Genomic DNA, 22,251 nt, shown 5'->3' on the forward strand with positions numbered 1-22,251 from the left:
CGCCAACGACAACGGGGCGTCGTCGCACCACTTTCGTTCACCAAGCGACCGATCCCCGTTGACCACCACCCCTATGTCGCCTCGGATATCCTTCGAGGAGATCCCCATCGACAGACAGGGTGTTTCGCTAAGGACGGTGGCGAGGATCGAATGCGATGCTTCCTTCTATCGCAAGCTTCGACACCGTTCCGCCCCCGCCATGAGGACGGACGAGTTGACGACGACGTCCAGATCGGAAGGCAACTCCCCTGTTGCAGTACGTGCCAAACCTATCGGAATCTATCACTTACCTCCCTTGTCGAAAGAGACTTCGCCGACGTCATCGGCTCATGCTGGTGGGCGGACCCTTGCACCGGCGGAATATTTGGCCCAGCAAGTGCCCCAGCACAAAACGGTTTTTCAAGAACCGAATCTTTTACACTGATGAGGATATTCTCCCTTCTCAAAATATTACTTTCGTCTTATTCGGTATTGAGTTCATCCGTTCACCCACGCACTGTATCGGGGTGCCTAAATAATCTGATGTTGATTGGATTATCATAACAAGAATCCAAATAAAATCATAGCAATTTTACCGGAAAAGTAACACAGGATATACCGAATCACAATTTACACTCTTAACTTTTTCACTCCTGTATAAAATGATGAACGTTTTCTTTAATTTGTTGGCTGAATTTATGTTTTATACGTACGTCTGTCTGTAAAATAATAGATGTAAACTTTATATGGAACAAACTTTGTGTCGTTTGTACCTTGCCAGATTAATAATGTATGAGTTTATTATTTATGAAAAATTTATATCGTCGTTCTGTCTATTGATTATGTTTTGTATTTTATGGGAATATCATAATCAATTTGCTACTAAATAACATCTACGTGTGTGAACAAATTTACATTTCAATTCATATAGGCGTTTAATTAGGTGACAGAGTCCTCACATTTAAAAAAAAATTCATTTCAGTTGTATCAGAATTGAATACAAAATATGAAACAAGTTTACAGCGCAGCAAATAATTTTATTCCAAAGAAAATTTATATTTGAATTGTGAAATATTGTTAAATCCTGAAAGCCTCCGATATAATTTGCTCCAAAATTACCGTTCAAACTTGGATTATGATGCTAAATTTAAGGTTTGTCAAGATGTATAACATGATATGATGGAGTGCATCAAATTATCATGCATATATATATTCCTTGCGAGCAAGCAGTAAATTTATCAAAAACTACATGATATATGCCTGTGGTCCGGAGTAATAATTATATTTTTAGAAAGTCCTGTTGCCCATAAAGTGCAAAGCGTTTTAAAGTATTTGTTCACACTTTATAAAAGATACTTTGCCCGATAGATCATTCTAACCCTTTTCATATAAAAATAACAAGATCTATAATTATACACACACCCAAACAGTGTTCAAGATTAATTCGTATGTATATACAAGTAATACAGCATTTGGCAATAGTCCAATTGACCTAAATTGTGTTCTTTTATCTTAAGTCTGACCTCCACATACATTAACTTATATAATCTTACTTAAGTCAGATATAGACAAAATGAGAAAAGTGTTATCTTTTAAAGCTATTTAGCAAACCAATTGAGATCAAATTGTTTTTGTTGGAATCATTTTGATGGCATTATACATTTATACATTCGTTCTATTTTGGCATAAACGGATAGGGAGCAATTTACAAGGTCAATAATTCAATTATAAATCTTTAGCGAAACCCCTATTCTTCAGCTCTCTGAAATAAAAAGAAATTACAAAACAAGTATGTATCATGGAAATGAAAGGTACATACTTAACTATGATTTCATATTTTGTAGGATTCGAAAATAGTATGTTTAGGCATGGTTTGCTATTGTAGATTAAAATCTAAAGGATTGTTTTTTTTTAAATCTTCAACATATATTTTTGATATCCTCAATCGTATTAGAAGTGTTATTTGTTTTTATTGTGAAATGAAACTGTTATCGTACAGTAAAAGTCTTTAATGTGATTTTATTATGTTTTGTCCATTCATATCCGTAAATAATGTTGTCATAAAATGTTATATGACCTGAATTGAATTAATTTGCCAAAACTTAACTTAAAAGTAGGAGAGACGTTAAAGAAAAAGAAGAACAGAATGAAACCTGCAAATCATTGTGGTAAATAAGACATTGAACCGCAAAATATGCTTTTAGTACTTGGTGTCCAACAAGATATCAAAACGAAAGTACAAATTTGATTAATTTGGAGTAATTTTGCCCTTGATAAAAAAGCTACACGAATTATCGAAATTAAGTTTCACATAATGTGATCAGTGTTATAAGGTATGTTTTCAGAATAAAATGATTAATAAGGTTCCTTTTACCAATGAAGAACAAAATATTCAATAATGACATACAATTTCCATTTTTATTATTGAACATCACTAAAATGATCGTCTACGTGTACAATGATTTTCTCGGGTGTCTTTTCATTAAAAAAACACCTATTGATTGACTTTACAAGTCGTATGCATTTTACACCTTTTATTAATAAAAAGCTAATTTACACGGGTAATTAGAAAGGCGTTGCGCCTATTATTATGTGCCTATTGCATAAATTTTCTCGTTAAAACAATTTGTTGCCAATATATTCTTGGAAGTTTCCTTCACCTTTTCAAACGTTCGGGTTATACCGGGGGTTATACGGATGCCAAGGGGCCGAATCTTTTTTTCTAGAACAGTGATATACAAGTACTGTGTATACGCATATCAAGGCAGGGATGTAGCTATTTTCTCGACATTCACTCGAAAACAGATGCTACGGTTGAAGGGGCAACCTCTACCTATGACTCTTTTGTTTCAAAATAAAGAGGGGGGAGCATGCGAGGAGAAAAAGTGGGAAAGATTGGTAGAAAATGGGAGATGGAAGAAAGAAGAATATAAAACGATAGAAGTGGCTCATTTTGCCCTATTTTTACTTCAGGGCCTCGTCTTACAAAGAGTTACGATTGATCCAATCAATCGTAACTTAATGGAGTTCCATCAGTGTCATATTTTTTGTCTACAGGAAAATTGCAAACCGAATTGTAAACAAATGATAACACACCAAATTGTCAAGAAATCAATGAATTTATGGATATACATTCATTCTAGATTTTTTTTTTTGGAACGAACATGCATTTTATATTTTGGCATTTGCTGACTTTCCATATTTGCGATTGATTGGATTAATCGCAACTCTTTACAAGACGGACCCCTGTTACTCAATTGAAAATGAAAGGAGGCACATAGGGTTGGATACTATCCCCTCCCCTAATAAAATTACCCTTCTAGTTGAAAGTGCAGTTACGATTATGTTAGTGGTTGCCCCATTCCCCCTTTTCCCCATTCAAACAATCTTGAATTTACTTAAATGTCAAGTTAACCCGACAAAAACCTGATTTGAATAAATAAAAAAAATCGTAAAAGCATGACACTGGAATATTAATCGAAATCAGATGCAAAAATAAGAACGTATAACCGGCATTTTTAGGTTTCGCTTACTTACAAAATCAGTGATAATGCACACCGCGGAACTTCAAAACGCCACAATTCTCTTGTGTTACGTCCAATTTTGATGAAACTTACAAGCTGTGTTTGTTAGATTTTCTCTTTGTTCAAATCAGTTTGTTGTTGGGCTGGACTTGGACGTTGATTTCTCATACTATATCAATTTCTTCACTTTTTCGTTTTTAAAAAGTAAAGTGAATATTTTTTCCCCTCGATATTTCCTTTGCGCTAATTGTTTGATATTTTTAAATGTAGTTTCGGGTCTGAGACTCTGAAATACCTGTTTGTGACAATCAAAAGTAATGAATGTACAAATATAATGTTGATATGTAAGATACGAGTAATAAATAGCCATATAGAGCTAGTACTATACTTACATCTGTTCTTCAAACTTGTCTTGTTTTGTGTTGAATATAACGATGATATATTTACTGCCACTAATACTACTTCTGCCAGCATTAACGTTACAACAAGTTTTTACAACAACAACGACGATTGTGATATACATGTACATGGAAATAATTCTCCTTGTACTTTTGCTTTCAATTTTCAATTTCATGATATATATCAAAGACTTTGCAATCGTAATATCGGAGAAGAATTAAGCTTATATCAACCTTATCTTCCAGCATCAAACATCACACTTGTGTAGATGTTTTCCTTCCTTTTAATTAGTTTACTCCCCTCTTTAATTTAATCATCATATGAAAGTTTAGGTTATAAATTTGTTACGGGTTTGATTTAAAACAAAAAAAAATGATTTCAAATATTTCGAAATCATGAAACATTGAAAAGTTAATCCATTAAGCGAATCTTATTTTTTTTTTTAATAAAATGAGATTTCGTAACATGTTAACAAGATAATTGTAATTTCCAATGTTTTAAGATCACAAATCAGTGAATGAAAATAAAAACACCATTCCTCTTTAAATTTGCGATCCTATTATCACGTCTATGTATATCGACCCAGCAAATATATAAAGACAATACATGTATATCTATAACAATACGACCGTATATCACTCTGTCAATATCGATAATATTAATCAGATTTAACAAGTCAAGTCGGGGTCACGATCTCAAAACATCGATGGAAAGAAGCCATCTTAGGAGATAATCTCTCTTGTTTAGAATAATAATTAGAGAGATCTCTCACTAATAGTTTATCTATATCATGATGGGGATACAGATCTACTATTCAGGAGTTATATTTTATGGATACATTATATAGATGTAGTCAAGGTATACAACATAACATTATTCGGAGGCACCAAGTGACTTGAAACAATAAACATGGATGTATCCTTTAGATCATGATCTTACCGGGCCAAATCGATATATAATTACGTCAGGCATTCATAACAAAGATTTTATGCTCCTTTACTCCGAACTGACAACAAACCACAGCTTTTGATATCAAGGTAAAGTTCGACCCCACGACAATCTGAATGACAAACAAGATGTTAGGTTATTGATTTCAGTTGACCCCACTTGGTTTTGTCCATTGATAAGAAGTTTGAAAGAACCCATAGGCTTAACATGAAGGTGATGGTAATGAAATCATCGCTGTCACCTCCGATATAATGTCAATAACACAATGTCAACCGGCACTATAATACCGGCGCCGCCATCATCATCATCATCATCATCATCAATTTCATCATTATCATCATTATCATTTCATCATCATCATCATCATCATCATCATCACCACCACCACCACCATCATCATTATAATGATAATAACCAATTTTTATAAATTTTTTTCGCAGAATGGCCCAAAGCGCGTTACAACATATTATTATCCCGGTCATTGGATTCATTTCAATCCCGCACGAAAAGTGCACAATTTCCACTCCCTGGGAAGCATTCCTTGCATTCATCGCAGCCTCATTATGGCGCTGGCAAAATCAAACATACAATATCTTTCGCATTCTACCGGGTACCCATTTAGCACCTGGGTCGAGAGTGGCAAAGTGTGGATTAACGCCTTGCCAAAGGACGCTAGACCGCGATGGGATTCGAACACACGACCCTCTGTTTACAAGGCGAGAGTCAGAACCACTACACCACGGCTCTTCCATTACTCTTCCATCACGGCATTATCATCATCATCACCACCACCATCATCATCACCACCACCATCATCATTATCATCATCATCATTATCATCATCATCACCACCACCATCATCATCATCACCACCACCACCATCATCACGACCACCACCACCATCATCATCATCATCATCATCACGACCACCACCACCACTATCAGAACAACCATTATTCCCACCTTCACCATCACCGTTATCATGAAATCCACTGTAATTTAAACCTCCTACACCGGCACGCGCGTTTCCGTTTTACACCCTGGCGAAGGCATTTTCCGGAAAAGTAGCCAAAAAGTGACTAGTGAAGAGTCTACGTCTACGTTCGTTTGGGTACATTATCAGCTGGGCGCGCGATCCAAAGTCCGCACCGAAGTTATCCGCAGAACATACCGTACAATTTTGCAAATGCAGCTGAGCTTATACTTTCAAGGTACAATACGAATGTTTGCCTTGATCATTTGCCTTGCCGATTTGCTGATGTCTGTCTTTCTCTCTATCTGTCTATATATCTATCTCTATCTATCTATGTAACTGCAGTATCTATCTATCTAATAATCTTCTCTGTCTCTCTCATTCTTTATCTAACATCTATCTATCTCAAATTCTCTATCTCTCTATCCATCTATCTATCCATCTGTCTGTCTTTCTCTATTTCTCTCTATCTATTTTTTAACTAGAGTATCTATCTGTTAATTTGTTAATAATCTCCTCTGTCTCTCTCATTCTTTAATTATCTATTTAATATCTCTATCTATCTATCCATCTGTCTGTCTTTCTCTTATTCTCTCTATCTATTTATCTATCTATTTTTTTAACTTATCTATCTGTTAATATTCTTTGTCTCTCTCTCTTTATCTATCTAACATCTATCTATCTCTCATCTACCTATCTATCTATCCATCTGTCTGTCTTTCTCTATTTCTCTTTATCTATATATATATCTATCTATGTATCTATCTATCTGTTAATTTGTCTATCTTCTCTGTCTCTCTCATTCTTTATCTTTCTATCTATCTAACATCTATCTATCTGTCTCTCAAATTCTCTATCTCTCTCCTTCTCTAGCATCTGTCTGTCTTTTTTCTCTCTTTCTCTTTGTCCGTCCATATTTCTATCTACCGAACATCTCTCTCCCTCTATCTATCTATCTATCCTTCTCTCCCTCTCCCTCTATATATCGACTTCTCTGTCTCTCCCCCTCTATCTCTATTTATATATCTATCCATCCATCTCTCCCTCTTTCTCTCTCCCTCTATCTATCTATCCACCTCTCTCTCTCTCTCTCTCTCTCTATTTCTATCTATCATCTATCTGTCTATCTTGTCTCTATCTATTTATCAGTCTTCTATATCTATCTTTCGGCAGCTTCTAAGTGTATCAATCCATCAAACTTCAATTTGTCTTTCCATTATAAGTATCTGTTTATTTTGATTTTGTCTGTCATTCTATTCATTTAGTTAATAATTTATTTTTAGAAAAAAAAACTATCATAAACAACGCGACTGAAAAGCATGTTCGGATTTCACTCCTGACTGCCGCTCTCTCTGTACATGAAGTGCCAGTATACTCTGTGCTCTGATCAGTAACCTGCCTGTGTCGCACACTGCATGCAACCAGCGACGTGTGTAGACTCTTCACTAGTCGCTTTTTGGCTACTTTTCCGGAAAATGCCTTCGCCAGGGTGTAAAACGGAAACGCGCCACCGGCACCACTATTCCACCCACATCGCCATCAATAAATCTGATGTTCCAAATATTCAAATCAATTCCAAAAATATGAGGGGAGCCCACTCCCGGAGCCCACTTCGCTCTTACTGACACTAAAATGATGAAAAGACGAGAAAGGTAAAATCCTCAAAATAGGGGGAAAAAAGCTCAAGGGAAGGGGGCAAGGGGTGGGGTACACTGGGAAGAAAATAACATCTTCAAGTGGTTGTATTTTCCTACAAAATTCTGTCATATTTTATCTATGTCCAATTACTACTAGTTAACCATCCAACCTTGTCCAGGTTTAGCATGCTATGGAGATTTCTCATTCAGGAATTGAGGCCACAATAAGAAAATAGAAGGCATGGTCGTTCATTTGAAGGGCACCTGCCTCATGAACACGGGTCGCGGGTTCGATCCTCAGATTGGTCACACCAAAGACTTCTTTTTACTGAAAAAGAATGAGACCTTCAGCCATTCGTGTCATGCAGGCGCTCATTCGTAGAAGCGACCACATTTTGTTTTATGTAATCACTTGTCATCATCATTATTATAATTACGTAAAAAAAAAAAAAATCTCCTTAAAATTTTGCTTGTATATCAGGGGCCGCGGAACAGTTTTCAAAGTGGGGGAGGCTGGGCCAAAGATGGGGGCTGACCATGCAATAAATCACGATCGTATGGTCATTTTTGCGTTTTTGTACATGGTTTTGGAAAAAAGTGGGGGGCTGAAGCCCTCCCCCCGCCTCCGCGGCCCCTGTATATCTCTGACGCATTCAGGTGATTTTTCCCTAAATTGATTTAACAATTTGAAGGTGTTGCGGCCACCCTTTACCATTTTCTTACATCACGTTCTTGTTTACCATATAACGGTCCGGCGTGTGGTTGCTAGGGGCAACCATATACCAAGTGCTGAGGATCGCCCGCTGGCAGCCCGATCGGCAAACACTTCTCGCTCGTCGTAATGTCGATCTGGGTCCTTCGATCGATATTTCGCCTCGGTCTCAAGATGGTATCTAAAGGTGTTTACTGTCGACCGGAAAAGATGTCCGTGTGCCTAAATAGAGTAGTATGCATAAGCTCTCTGAATTAATAATTCATTCGGGAAGAATAATGAATAATAGACGAATCTGTGGAGTTAAATTCTTTGTGAAAAGTAAAATACACAGCCATAAAGGTTCAGGTTAATCGTTGATATATTTGTTTCTCAGCGTTTTTCTGTGAATCATTTAAACTAGGAATTTTTACTTTATGTGTTTCAAAATACTCTTATCGCTAAAGGATTTTGAATCCAACCGAGATCTGCAAATGCATTAATCGCATAAACGAATGATAATGAATTTTTGGTGGTGGTGATGATGATGAGTGTGGAGGACTGGAGGTGATGATGATGATTATGATGATGATGATGGTAATGATGATGATGGTGGTGATAATGATAGTGGTGGTGGTAATATTGGCAGGCGTTATTGCAGGTAATGGTCGTGATGTTGGAGGTGTGACTTCATCATTATCATCATCATCGCCTTCGCCATCATCATCATCTTCGTCATCATCATCATCTCTATCATCATCATCATCTCTATCATCATCATCATTATCATCATCATCACCATCATCATCATTATCATCATCATCATCATCTTTATCATCACCATCATCATCATCACTATTATCATCATCACTATCATCATTACCATCACCATCTTCATCATCACCGTCACACTCATCATAATCGTCATCATCATCATCATTATCTCCATTATATTCTGTTCATTGAGACACATTTCATTCATTTCATTTATTTCACCTTCATGTGTAAAAACAATAAAACATATATTTACAAATCAAAATGTACAATTAAATTAGGAATTGATACATAAGGTGTGGACCTCTTAAGAAGCAAATATAGCTTATCACCAGAGGCCCATAACAAGCATAAGATATGGAAAATAATGACATAAAACAGGAAAGAAATGATATGTACAACTTAAACAATAAATGTTACATCTACAGTGTGAGACAGGACATTTAAACAAACAACAAAAAGTTAAACAAAACATTAAAAATTAATTTATTTTGAAATTTCAAGGGTGCACCTATAATAAAGTAAATTGTTTATATTTATGAAAAAGTAAATCCTTTAGTTTTCTTGTAAAAGTAGTGGCTGTTGAGCATTCTTTAAAATCTTGTGATAAGTTATTCCATATTTTTGGACCATTAAATCGTAAGGATTGTTGAGATGTGGATTTACGTGCTAGAAATGAACGATAATCTTTATTTTTGCGGGTTAGATATGTATGGTGAGAGTCATTTGTTTTAAAGATGTTATTGAAAACGTCAGGAAGTGTATTCATTTTATAGTTGAACATAAATCTAGCAACACTCATATCTATCAAATCATTTATCTTTAAATTTTTTTAATTTAAAAACAGTTCATTAGTATGATAATTGAATGGAGCATTATAAATAATTCTTAACACTTTTTTCTGAGCAATAACTAACTTCTTTAAATGTGACTGAAATGTATTACCCCATATGACATTACAATACGTAAGATGTGGCAAAACAAGACTATTATATAAAGTTATCATAGTATATTTTGGTAAAATAAATTTAAGTTTATGTAATATTCCAGCTGTTTACTTATACGTGAACATATATCCTCAATGTGTGGTTTCCAAGAAAGAAACCATTTATTTTTATTCCTAAAAAGGATGTATTATCATTAAATATATATTATCCATAAGGATTCTGGGAGGATTATCAGGTATTCTTTTGCCTCTAGCTCGAAATATAATAAATTTTGTTTTATCAATATTCAAAGATAATTTGTTTGATTGTAACCATGAAATAACCTTTTTTAATTCAGAATTTAATAATGTGGCAAGGGAATCGTAGTTTTTATGTGATAAAAGTATATTTGTATCGTCTGCACACAGAGTTATCCATTATTTCATATACCTCAGCGCCTAGACCCTAGAAAAAAGAGGGGACGAAATTCCAGTCGACACTTTAACGACAAGACGGTATCGATTTGAGAAAATATCAAGAGAGGAGAATAGACAGTTATATTCATAAGACAAGCTCACAAACGGAATCCCCGACACAAATGGGAACATGCTGGAGTTGGGAGTGGAACAGGGAGCTACTCCTTACTCCCTGGTAGACCCATCCTGGATTCGATTTCTTTTACTGTGCAAGGTGTGATAAAAAGATGCGTTGTTAGGTACTTCAGATTATCCCTCTTGCGTAGTTTGCCCTTTGTCATTATTAATAGACTATCCCTTCTGAATGCTGTTCATTAATAGTCCTCTAATAGTTATTGATTTTAAGCCCATCTCGAAATCTATTTTCAGAAATACCCAGATGTGTAGCTTTAAGATTCTGCTTGGTATATTTTTCTTGTGGACATTGTTTTGATGCTTACTTCCGTTTAAAGAGGCAATTATAATGATAGACACCTTGAAGTACGTTGATTTATTGTATTCTGCATGGGTTGATGTACAAATTAGTAGCAGTGGTTATATTTATTTCATGAAAGAATAGCTAAGCAAATAAGTTACTGCTAAATTAAATATTGTTCAACAAAATCAATAAAATTATAATCATTAATAAAGAATGTTAACAAAAAATATGATTATAGAATTCAAAAGACACCTAATTTTGCATCATTATATATTTGATTGGAAGAGATTGCCTACGGAGAATTTTTTCGAAGAATAATCTCATCATAAATGGGGGAAAAGTTATTGTTTGTTATGCTGTCATAAATAAATAAAGATTAAAAAGGGTTATTGAAAGTGGAAAAGGAGAGATTATAAAAGCTAAAGAGAGATAAATATAGACAAAGGTAAATTGATCTTGATGGAGAGAGATAAATAGGAAACTGCAGAAATATATTTTTAAAATAAATATATAGACAGTAAGAAAGAAAGAAAGATAGATAGATAGATAGATAGATGGATGGATGGATGGATGGATGGATGGATAGATAGATAGATGGATGGATGGATATATATATATATATATATATGGATGGATGGATAGATAGATAGATGGATAGAGAAAGAGAGGGAGAGAGAGAGATTGAAGATAGATAGATATATAGATGGATGGGTAGATAGATAGATATATAGATAGATAGATAGATGGATGGATGGATGGATGGATGGATATATAGATGGATGGATAGATAGATAGATAAATGGGAGATAGATAGAAGATAGATGGATGGATGGATGGATAGATAGATAGATAGATAGATAGATAGATAGAAAGAAAGAAAGATGGATGGATAGAGAGAGAGATTGAAGATAGATAGATATATAGATGGATGGATAGATAGATATATAGATAGATAGATAGATGGATGGATGGATGGATGGATGGATAGATAGATAGATAAATGGGAGATAGATAGAAGATAGATAGATAGGTAGATAGACAGATAGATGGATGGATGGATGGATAGATAGATAGATAGATAGATGGATATATGGATAGATAGATAGATAGATAGAAGAAAAAAATGTGAAAAAATGAAGATGAAGGAAGGGCAGAGATACAAAGGAAAGAATATAGAGTGAGTGAGCGAGGGGACAGGGGTATATTAAAGCATTCACAATACCACAATCTACTTTATTTTGTATTTTACAATAGGAGCACAAGCGTTTGTCACGATGTGGCACTATCATATTCATATTGTGAGAATTCTTGCTGAAAGATATCGATTAACATCAGACGTCAAGGACGTCGGCTTAGTTTATTCTTTACGTTGATTGGATAATTCGATCTGCTGATATCTGATGTGTACACACATGCGAAACACCACATAAAGCATGTCTGATATAAAGTAGTACGAATGTTGGTTGTTTAATAATTCATCATTACGCAGGATATCAGAGAAATATATGAAAACCCAAGCTTGTTTGATTAAACTTTTTCACTCCATCAATATTGTAGTACTTTCTCTCTATTCATTTCCATTAATTATTAATGCACTGTTAAAAATACTAGTAATTTTAAGATAATTAAATCGTAAATTTACAGGATGTCATTTTTTTAAAACAGATGACACAATGATTTAACAAACCAAACGCATTTATGCAGTGATAAATGTAACGTAGAATTACAAGCTAAATGTAAAACAAAGTAAAATGCAATAATCTTTGTAAAAAAAATACAGACGAATCATTTTGTTTTTATGTTGATTACAGTGCATCTATCGTATAGATAGTGTTAGTATCAAGGTTAGTATTTGTAAATTAACGGCAATTTCCATGTTAAATGAATGCTAAAATGGTGGTTTTGTTTTTTAAAACAATTTTCCAGTATTTTTGCATTTGTACATGCAGCCCATCGTAATTTAACAGTTCATACTGTTTGTGAATCCCATCTGCAAAAACAGTGATTTTTACTGGGACTCGTGTCTCTATTTTTAACAGTGCATGTGAGCAAATTGGTTATATCTTCATGATTAGAGCGAATTCCCCCGGCCGCTTTTTGTATATATACTCGCCAATAATGACGATCTGCAGTGATGCATGCCACAACAATGATGGCGGAATCTGATCTTTTTTTTCAAAAGGATGGTCCAGGCTGGAGACATTTGTATCTCAATAAATAGAATAAAATTCATTAAGCAAAATGCTGAAAATTTGATCAACATCGATCGGATAACAAATAACGAAGTTATTGAATTTTAGAGATTTGCATTATTCCGGTGAATTGTCCCAGGCATGTCTTTATGAATATTCATTAGGTGGGTTGATGATGTCATATATTCCTACTTGTTCTTTGTATTTCATTTTAAGAAATTAGGTTTATTCAAAAATTTTCTACCAAGAACTAAAACAATTGGATTGACAAATAATTAAGTGCATAAGTTATTTACTGCCGCAACTTATTTCATCATAATGGAGTCACATCATTCACACGTCATGTATTGCAAAAAGGAAACATTTATGATTTCATGTAAATTACCTAAGAAAAGGGAAAGTGGGGATGTGACATCATCAGCCTACCTATGAAATGTCCATGACGATGTGCATATAACTGTTTTCACAAAATGTTGATAAACTTTACAATTCAATAACTTCGTTATTTGTTATCCGATTAAAAAATGTCAGCATTTTGCTTTGTGAATTTTACTCTGTTTATTTAGATATAAATATTTTCAGCCCGGATAATCCCTTTAACCGACAGATAGACAGGATTTGGGCGGATGATAAGAGAATGTAAATAAATATGTTCAACATTGGGCCTAACTTAATTTTGTTTCGTGAGAATGCAAATTGTATATCAATTTATCTCTTTTGGAAATGGTGATTCTGTTGATATAATGATAAAGCCTCTTGAACGGTCGTTATGTCCGTCAACTTTAACCAACCTTGTTTACGACAGATCCATTTTTTGTTGGGGTGTATATAATATATAGTACAAAGAGGGGGGGGGGGGGCGGGAGTCATTTATAATGAAAAAAAAATATTTAGTTTAAATTTTCTCATCAGAAACAATAAGAATGAATGGAAATCATTATTATGATAAATTCAAAATTCAGGTCCCTTATAGACATGTTAGAGATAGTACATGCCAGGTCCTAAATATAAATACATAAACAATACTTGAATATTCTTTAATATTTCACGAAAATTTAAACATGTAATATTACTAGTTTTCAAAGGATGAACGCAGCTGTACCCCATCCACCTTTTTTGCCGGGCATGCATGGAACGTGGACCAGGCCGGGTAGCGCGTTTCCGTTTTACACCCTGGCGAAGGCATTTTCCGGAAAAGTAGCCAAAAAGCGACTAGTGAAGAGTCTACACACGTCGCTGGTTGCATGCAGTGTGCGACACAGGCAGGTTACTGATCAGAGCACAGAGTATACTGGCACTTCATGTACAGAGAGAGCGGCAGTCAGGAGTGAAATCCGAACATGCTTTTCAGTCGCGTTGTTTATGATAGTTTTTTTTTCTAAAAATAAATTATTAACTAAATGAATAGAATGACAGACAAAATCAAAATAAACAGATACTTATAATGGAAAGACAAATTGAAGTTTGATGGATTGATACACTTAGAAGCTGCCGAAAGATAGATATAGAAGACTGATAAATAGATAGAGACAAGATAGACAGATAGATAGATAGATAGAAATAGAGAGAGAGAGAGAGAGAGAGAGGTGGATAGATAGATAGAGGGAGAGAAAGAGGGAGAGATGGATGGATAGATATATAAATAGAGATAGAGGGGGAGAGACAGAGAAGTCGATATATAGAGGGAGAGGGAGAGAAGGATAGATAGATAGATAGAGGGAGAGAGATGTTCGGTAGATAGAAATATGGACGGACAAAGAGAAAGAGAGAAAAAAGACAGACAGATGCTAGAGAAGGAGAGAGATAGAGAATTTGAGAGACAGATAGATAGATGTTAGATAGATAGAAAGATAAAGAATGAGAGAGACAGAGAAGATAGACAAATTAACAGATAGATAGATACATAGATAGATATATATATAGATAAAGAGAAATAGAGAAAGACAGACAGATGGATAGATAGATAGGTAGATGAGAGATAGATAGATGTTAGATAGATAAAGAGGGAGAGAGACAAAGAATATTAACAGATAGATAAGTTAAAAAAATAGATAGATAAATAGATAGAGAGAATAAGAGAAAGACAGACAGATGGATAGATAGATAGAGATATTAAATAGATGATTAAAGAATGAGAGAGACAGAGGAGATTATTAACAAATTAACAGATAGATACTCTAGTTAAAAAATAGATAGAGAGAAATAGAGAAAGACAGACAGATGGATAGATAGATGGATAGAGAGATAGAGAATTTGAGATAGATAGATGTTAGATAAAGAATGAGAGAGACAGAGAAGATTATTAGATAGATAGATACTGCAGTTACATAGATAGATAGAGATAGATATATAGACAGATAGAGAGAAAGACAGACATCAGCAAATCGGCAAGGCAAATGATCAAGGCAAACATTCGTATTGTACCTTGAAAGTATAAGCTCAGCTGCATTTGCAAAATTGTACGGTATGTTCTGCGGATAACTTCGGTGCGGACTTTGGATCGCGCGCCCAGCTGATAATGTACCCAAACGAACGTAGACGTAGACTCTTCACTAGTCACTTTTTGGCTACTTTTCCGGAAAATGCCTTCGCCAGGGTGTAAAACGGAAACGCGCGGCCGGGTAACAGTTTTTTCTTTTTTGTTTTGTCCAATTCTCGATGATTGCCGCTGATGCAATTCGGATTTTTACTTTTTCATGTTTAACAATATCTTTAATTTAGAGTTACAATGGCTGATAAGAGTGATCTAATTGAATTTAGAGAAAGGCAAGAAAATGAAGTAGAAGTTTTGAAAGCTATATTTATGGATGACTTTCAGGATAAAACTCGAGACCCCTCGGTATGTATGTTGCTTGACTGTTGTCAGTCCCACTCCAGCCTTTTCGCGTTTTATTATCAATCACGTTCTTGTCTAATCCAGTCCCAGGGAGTGCCGGCCCGCGTAGCTGGCCGGCGCTCAGGAGTTCACCGTGTATTTACCCATACTCACGGGACAAGGGTAGATTATGGTCAAAATATCTAGCAAGATAAATTATGAAAACAGAAATTATGCACTTACCACGATTATATGGATGAACATGATGAAGGTCTAACGAGTGGCAGTTTTCCTGACATCTGGGCACAGACACTCTAGGCGACACCGCAATACTTACCCGTGTTAAGAAACTGGGACTCCACTCACGCGCATTTGGGCCGCCCTAGCTTAGAACTAAGCTTTCTTTCCGTAAAAAAAAATTATTCTTATGATTAAATAAATATTAACTAATACATGAATACTGTTAAATCGGTACTCACCGGTTCTCTTCTTGAATTTTCTGCCAATTTCCCACGCTGCTGGCTGCAATTCCGCGTTAAATTTTGTCGCCATAGAGAGCTGTTCATGCAACTTTATTTATAAATGGAGCGCCCTTTACGAGAGTTGTTAATGCCGCGGAGAAATCGTTAGGCATTTTGGCCTGTGTTCAAGGCGTAGCTGTTCTATTTTTTTTATAAAATTATGTGTGAGATCGAAATCTCAGCGAGTAAACACTCTTCCAATATGGAAGAGTGTATACTCGCTGTGATATGATCCCGATAGGGAGGCGCAACACCCCCACCCACATGGGCGCAAACCCCAGGGCCGGGGGACATGTCCCCTCACCCAAAATAGTAGGGGGCACATTATGAAATGTCCCCCTACTATTTTTGGTCATTTCGTTCAAATTCGAAAGGTATTTTGGAAGAGACGATCTTACTTTTGGCATGCCCCCTTTTTTTTGCTTGTTTGCTTGTCAAATTTCTTTTGGTCAAGATGACCTTCTTTAGAGGGTGATAAACCTTCTTTTTTTGTTTGTTTTTTGCTTGTCAAATTTTCCAGCCCCTGGTCCCCCTACCTTTGGGGAGAGATTTCCGCCCTTGCAAGTAGACATACTCTTGATATTGTTTGCGAATCTGCACGGGCGTCGATCGAGGGCTGGGGATGAGGAAAAGCGGTGAGACGAGAAAAAAATAGAACTTAGAAGGGAAAAGGCGACAGAAAAAAAGTGAACGAAAGAAAAATTAATGGAAAATAAAAGGGAAGAGTAAATAGGGAGAAATGTGATGGGTAAAATAAATTATGGGAAAAGAGGACAGAAAAAAAGTGAACGAAAGAAAAATTAATGGAAAATAAAAGGGAGGAGGAAAATAGGAGAAATGTGATGGGTAAACAAAATTATGGGGAAAGATTCTGGACGCACTATTCATGTTTTATCATGAAAAGGATAAGTTATTTATCCGCGAGCAGACACTTTTTGATATTGTGATCTGAAACTGGATAATGATTTAAATAGAGAACAATCTGCGTATCTGAATTAACGTGTGTTTTAGATTTCGACCTAGAATTTGGGTATTCTAAGTAACTTTCTTATCATGAAAATCAATAAAGAGAGCGCAAAGCGCGAGCTAAAAATATATGATATAACAAAGGGTGAATTTAAGCTCTGTAATGCAAACACTTTGTGGGAAAATTGTGAATTGTGATGGATCACAGTTAAAAAAGAGCTGATGTATTTTATTTTTATTACTTAGAGTTTTTACATAGGACCGGAACATGCTATGAGGGCATTATGTCATCATATGAAATTGATGACCATCTTCCTATTTCTCTCGCATGGGAGCGCGAAATGTGTTAATTTTATGGCCTGAAAACTGGACATTTAAAGCACTTTGTAATTATGCATAAGAGGCATTATATATCTATCAATGCGAGCAGAAATCGCGAGTCGAATTTTTTGATAAACTGTCTTCAAATTAGTTTGATTTAGAATTAATATTGGGATATACATAACCGACTAATCCAAATGCTATAGCGTGCGGCGCTAGCTGATACGTTTTAACAATCTGACCTGAATAGGGAACTTTTTGAGAACTTTATGGAATACAGGAAAATAATACGTACCTGAAAATTCAAATTTTGCGAGCGCGCAGCGCAAGCAGAAAATGATAATGTTCAGATGATAACCCCGGCCTTTTTACAGAGCACTTTTTAAAAATCAATTTGTAAATGAAACAAAATAATGAAAGTTCAATTTCCCAGCTGAAATATGTTTTGTATAATGACTTCAAAGTTTGATTTTTCAAGCTCCATATTGAGCAAGATATGCAAATACCCTAAAAGACAATAAGGCGCGAAGCGCGAGCGAAAATTTTGTATCCTAACAAATAGATTTAAAAAAAAATTATTTTCAGAGTCTTCCCCTAATGTTATTTCATTTAATCATGTTCCTCTTATGTTTGCCTTTCTTCTTTTTTCCTCTCTTTTCCCTTCCTTTTCTTTTTTCCTTTCTTTTTTTTCTTTTTTTGCTCCGCCAATAGGGGGGCCCGGGCCCCTCGGCCCCCCTGGATCCGCCTATGTTAGCGGTTGTAGGTATAAATCGCGCTCTAACGCTCTAAAACTGTGTTCTTTATCAAAAAGCTGTCTTTCATATTCATTTTGTTCGCAAAAGAATATAAAGTTAATTTCAATCATTGTATATAGTTATCCTGTTTATGATAAAAATACTTAGAAATTGGGTTAGGTTAGGGTTATCAAATTATCAGGGCAGAAAATATATATTTTTTTCTCATTTTGCGCGTCGAGCTGGCACTATTTGATCTGTGTTATGTTTTTGATGACATTCATTGTATTCACAACAATAATTATTAAACATTGCGCACGCGCCGTGCGCCGCATGAATTATGTAGATCAGGTGAATAACTTACCGCTACACACGAGCAGTTGCTCTATATATTCTATGTAATATAATATATAGAGCAACTGCCCATTTTTAATGGTCCATAATATACCCACTTTCTTCTTTTTTGGAACGAGTATGAATTTATCTACTGATATACTGAATGTACAATAAAAGTCATTATCATGTATTTCTTGGCATTTCATTTACTTTTTTTACCATAATTATATCACACAGCGCTGCTCGCATAGGCCTACGCCGTCACAGATAACAAAACAAAATCTCACTTTTTTTCTTTTTTGGTGGGGGATAGATTTTCCATACGCATACGTACAATTTTTCAAATTATTTTTTTCTGCTATTTTCATAATAAACTTTAAATGATTTCGCCTTTGCACTATTATTTTTTTAAAGACAAAATTACATCATCATCATATCATCGTCACCAACTTCATTCTCATCTTTATCACCACTACCACCATCATTATTATCATCATCATCATCATCATCACCGCCACCATCACCACCACTATCATCTTCACCAAGATAATTTTCATCATCATTATCATCATTGCCATCATCGTCTTTTTTTTCTTATTTTTTCTCCTTCCTGCTTTTTTTCCTTCCTATTTTCCTCTTTTTAGAGGGCACACCACCACACCCCCTTACTGGATATCCGCCTCTAACGTTTGTTGTTGTATATAAGTTGGCGGATGCCTCATGAAATGAAATAATATAAAATAAGGAAAGGGAAACTAATTAGAAAAAGGACTGAGAAGAAGAAAAAAGAAAGCCAAACAAACAAGAAAAAACAATATCAAAATTTTGTTGTAAAGTCTTCTACGTCAGTTTAATAATTATGTTTTCAATGAAATGAGAACATAAAAAAATGAAACAAGATGGGCTATACATCGTAGCAAAGAAATAGAGGGAAGCTCCGAGACAATAAAAAGGGTGAGAAAAAGAAAAGACTTTGAAATACTCACAACACGAGCATAATAAAAAAATATGGAATAAGCAAGGACAAGTAGCTGAGGGACACCCCCCCCCCCCTCTCTCTCTCTAGTTATTTATGTATCAAACTCGCATACACAAGAATTTCTTACTAATCAAAATATTGCGAGCAAAAAGCACGAGCTGACATTTTTTTAAATATTCAAAACTGATAGAGAGACACATTTTAAACAATTCATGAATCATAATAATTATACAACTAGCTTACCAATCGAATCATTCGATTGCGACAAATGATCTGAGAATTAATGCTTTTAGGAATTCATTAAATTAAAGCAAAGTATCTCAACATTAAAATAATTAAGGCGGGCGCAAGGTATCAGCTAATACACCGATAATTTTTTTTTTGGACATTTGAAGTATTTTCGGTAATCATGAAAAAGATTGATATTTCATGAAAGCTCAAATCCCGAAGAGCGGAATATTTTTATTAATTGACTTTTTAAAAAAATGTTCTAAGCCCCATTTAATATTTGATTATAAGTCGATGCATTAAAAGCTGAAAAAATAAAGTATTTTGTGTTCCTCTATCATAATTGTCTTTCTCTTTAACCCTGGTTCTTTTTTTTCTGGGGGGAAGCATTTTGGTTAAAAAAAGAGAGAAAAAAGATAATTGCTGGCTTGTGGACGCCCGGTGTGGACGGTGGTAGGGACACCCCCCCCCCCCCGTAGTTACGCCAATATGGGACCAAATGATCCTAAATGTCCGAGGCGAAACTTGTGCAATCAAACGTTATTTCTGAATAAATTAAAGCTTGCGCTGTTCATGCAACTTCACTCTCTTTCAGCTAAATTTGCGATGAACGCTGCGTTATAAAATATATAATTATCAACATCTGGCGAAAAGAATAACCGACCGATCACCTGACGAGAACGCGTATACGTGATCTGCATATCAGGTCCGATCGAGAGTCAGAAGTGAAGGACAACTGCAAGAAAATCAGGAAAAAGTCGTCAAAATGTAAGTTCCCCTTCATTTCTTTCAATTTTTTGTTACTTATTGAAGCATAAATGTATCATTAAAGCAAAATTTCAACAAAAGCCTCAAATTTAGCTAGTACTTTTGTTGAAATTACAATAAATTTAGATCCACATAAATCTCTAACCCAATTTTAGCACTGATGTCGCCTATGAGGTCCATACATGTAATGTTTGGACCTCATTGGTACTAGGAGTGGGCACAGACTGGAACCTCAAAAAACAAAAGTTCTCCTAGCTCCTTCTAGGCCTACCGCGGTTTCGATCGGCCATTTTGTTACAAATTCATAACAAAAATGGCCGATCGAGACGGGGGTAGAAGGAGAGAACTTTCCGTTTTTTGAGGTTCCAGTCTGTGCCCAGATGTCAGAAAAACTGCCACTCGTTAGACCATCATCCATATAATTGTGGTAAGTGCATAATTTCTGTTTTCATAATTTATCTTGCTAGATATTTTGACCATAATCTACCCTTGTCCCGTGAGTATGGTCAATTACACGGTAAGCTCCTGACCCAGGGAACTCCCGCCCGCATAGTTCTTGTCAGTATTCCATTAATAATGCGGCGGAGGGTGGCTTAAAAAAGTAAAATATTATTATTGTTTCTTGTTGTTTTCTTTCTTAACATATCATTTTCACTGGGCTGAATAGCTAGTAGTAGGTCTGCTTATATGTTATGAACAACACACATTAATTCTTCCACTGACTGTGCTGTGTCATTTATTTCATTAAAAATTTTAAAATCAATTTTCATTTGATTGAAAATTAACTTTTATTTATTTTTATTTAGTTTATCTTTGAAGGTTGACTGAGACTTTGTCTTTGTGACTGGTAGTGGTAGACCTATGTATTTTTGTTTTCTTCTTAAAATTGCAATGAATATGAGTGATACTAGAGAGCAATCAGCAAAGAAGTGAAAGTGTGAGACATTTTCCTACTCCTATTACTACTAGTGAACACACAGGAGTAGTCATTCATTTCTGTAGGTTACGTGATGTGAAGTTTTTGCACCTTCAGAATGCAAATGTGATTATAAAATTGAAGAATTTTCATTGAAATATTATTCAGTGGTTTATTACAGCAACATTGGTAATGTTTAAATCTCTCTTATGAATAGAATATCACTTTCCGGGGGAGGGCACTAAGTATATAATGCATAGTGGGTATGTGCCACGGAAGGGACCCCCATTTTTACACTCAAATTTCCATTCCAAGGCATAGCATTTTTGTCTTATTGAGAAAAAGAACAAAGAAAGCTGCTCCAAAGCATAGCATTTTCTTCTTATTGAGAAAAAGAACAAAGAAATCCGCTCCAAAGTTTCACATATTTTCCGTCAGGACGTTCCAGCCATATTCATCTGCTAAAATGAGCCGCAGAGCGGTGTCTGACCATCGCATCTGCGCTAGCGCACCCGGCACCCGTCCCCCCCCCGCCAGGCTAGCTGCATGCGCGTATGCCCGTTCCATAGGGATGAATACGCAATCACACGCAAGCAGGCCATTCCAAGGACCCCGGTTTTCACAAATATTTGTTGTTCCGAGGACCCTTCTTTTAAAATAAGCCCGCTCCAAGGACCCCGTTTTTTGTCTCGCCTGCGGCACGTACCCACTACATTTATGGTCGAGTGGT

At 35.5% G+C, this 22,251-nt stretch overlaps 1 protein-coding gene across 2 annotated transcripts in view; it reads left to right on the top strand.

Annotated features, from left to right (window-relative positions):
• The first annotated feature begins 15,578 nt into the window (after nucleotides 1–15,578).
• The window catches only part of LOC121418211 (eIF-2-alpha kinase GCN2-like), a 58,723-nt gene continuing 52,050 nt past the window's right edge, over nucleotides 15,579–22,251 (top strand). For both annotated transcript variants that reach the window (XM_041611946.1, XM_041611947.1), the window contains exon 1: nucleotides 15,579–15,776. In XM_041611946.1, the coding sequence (XP_041467880.1) occupies nucleotides 15,666–15,776 (111 nt within the window). In that variant the 5' untranslated portion in view covers nucleotides 15,579–15,665. The remainder of the gene's footprint in view (nucleotides 15,777–22,251) is intronic.

Source organism: Lytechinus variegatus, chromosome 7 (genome assembly GCF_018143015.1).
Source record: "Lytechinus variegatus isolate NC3 chromosome 7, Lvar_3.0, whole genome shotgun sequence".
Taxonomy (NCBI): Eukaryota; Metazoa; Echinodermata; class Echinoidea; order Temnopleuroida; family Toxopneustidae; genus Lytechinus; species Lytechinus variegatus.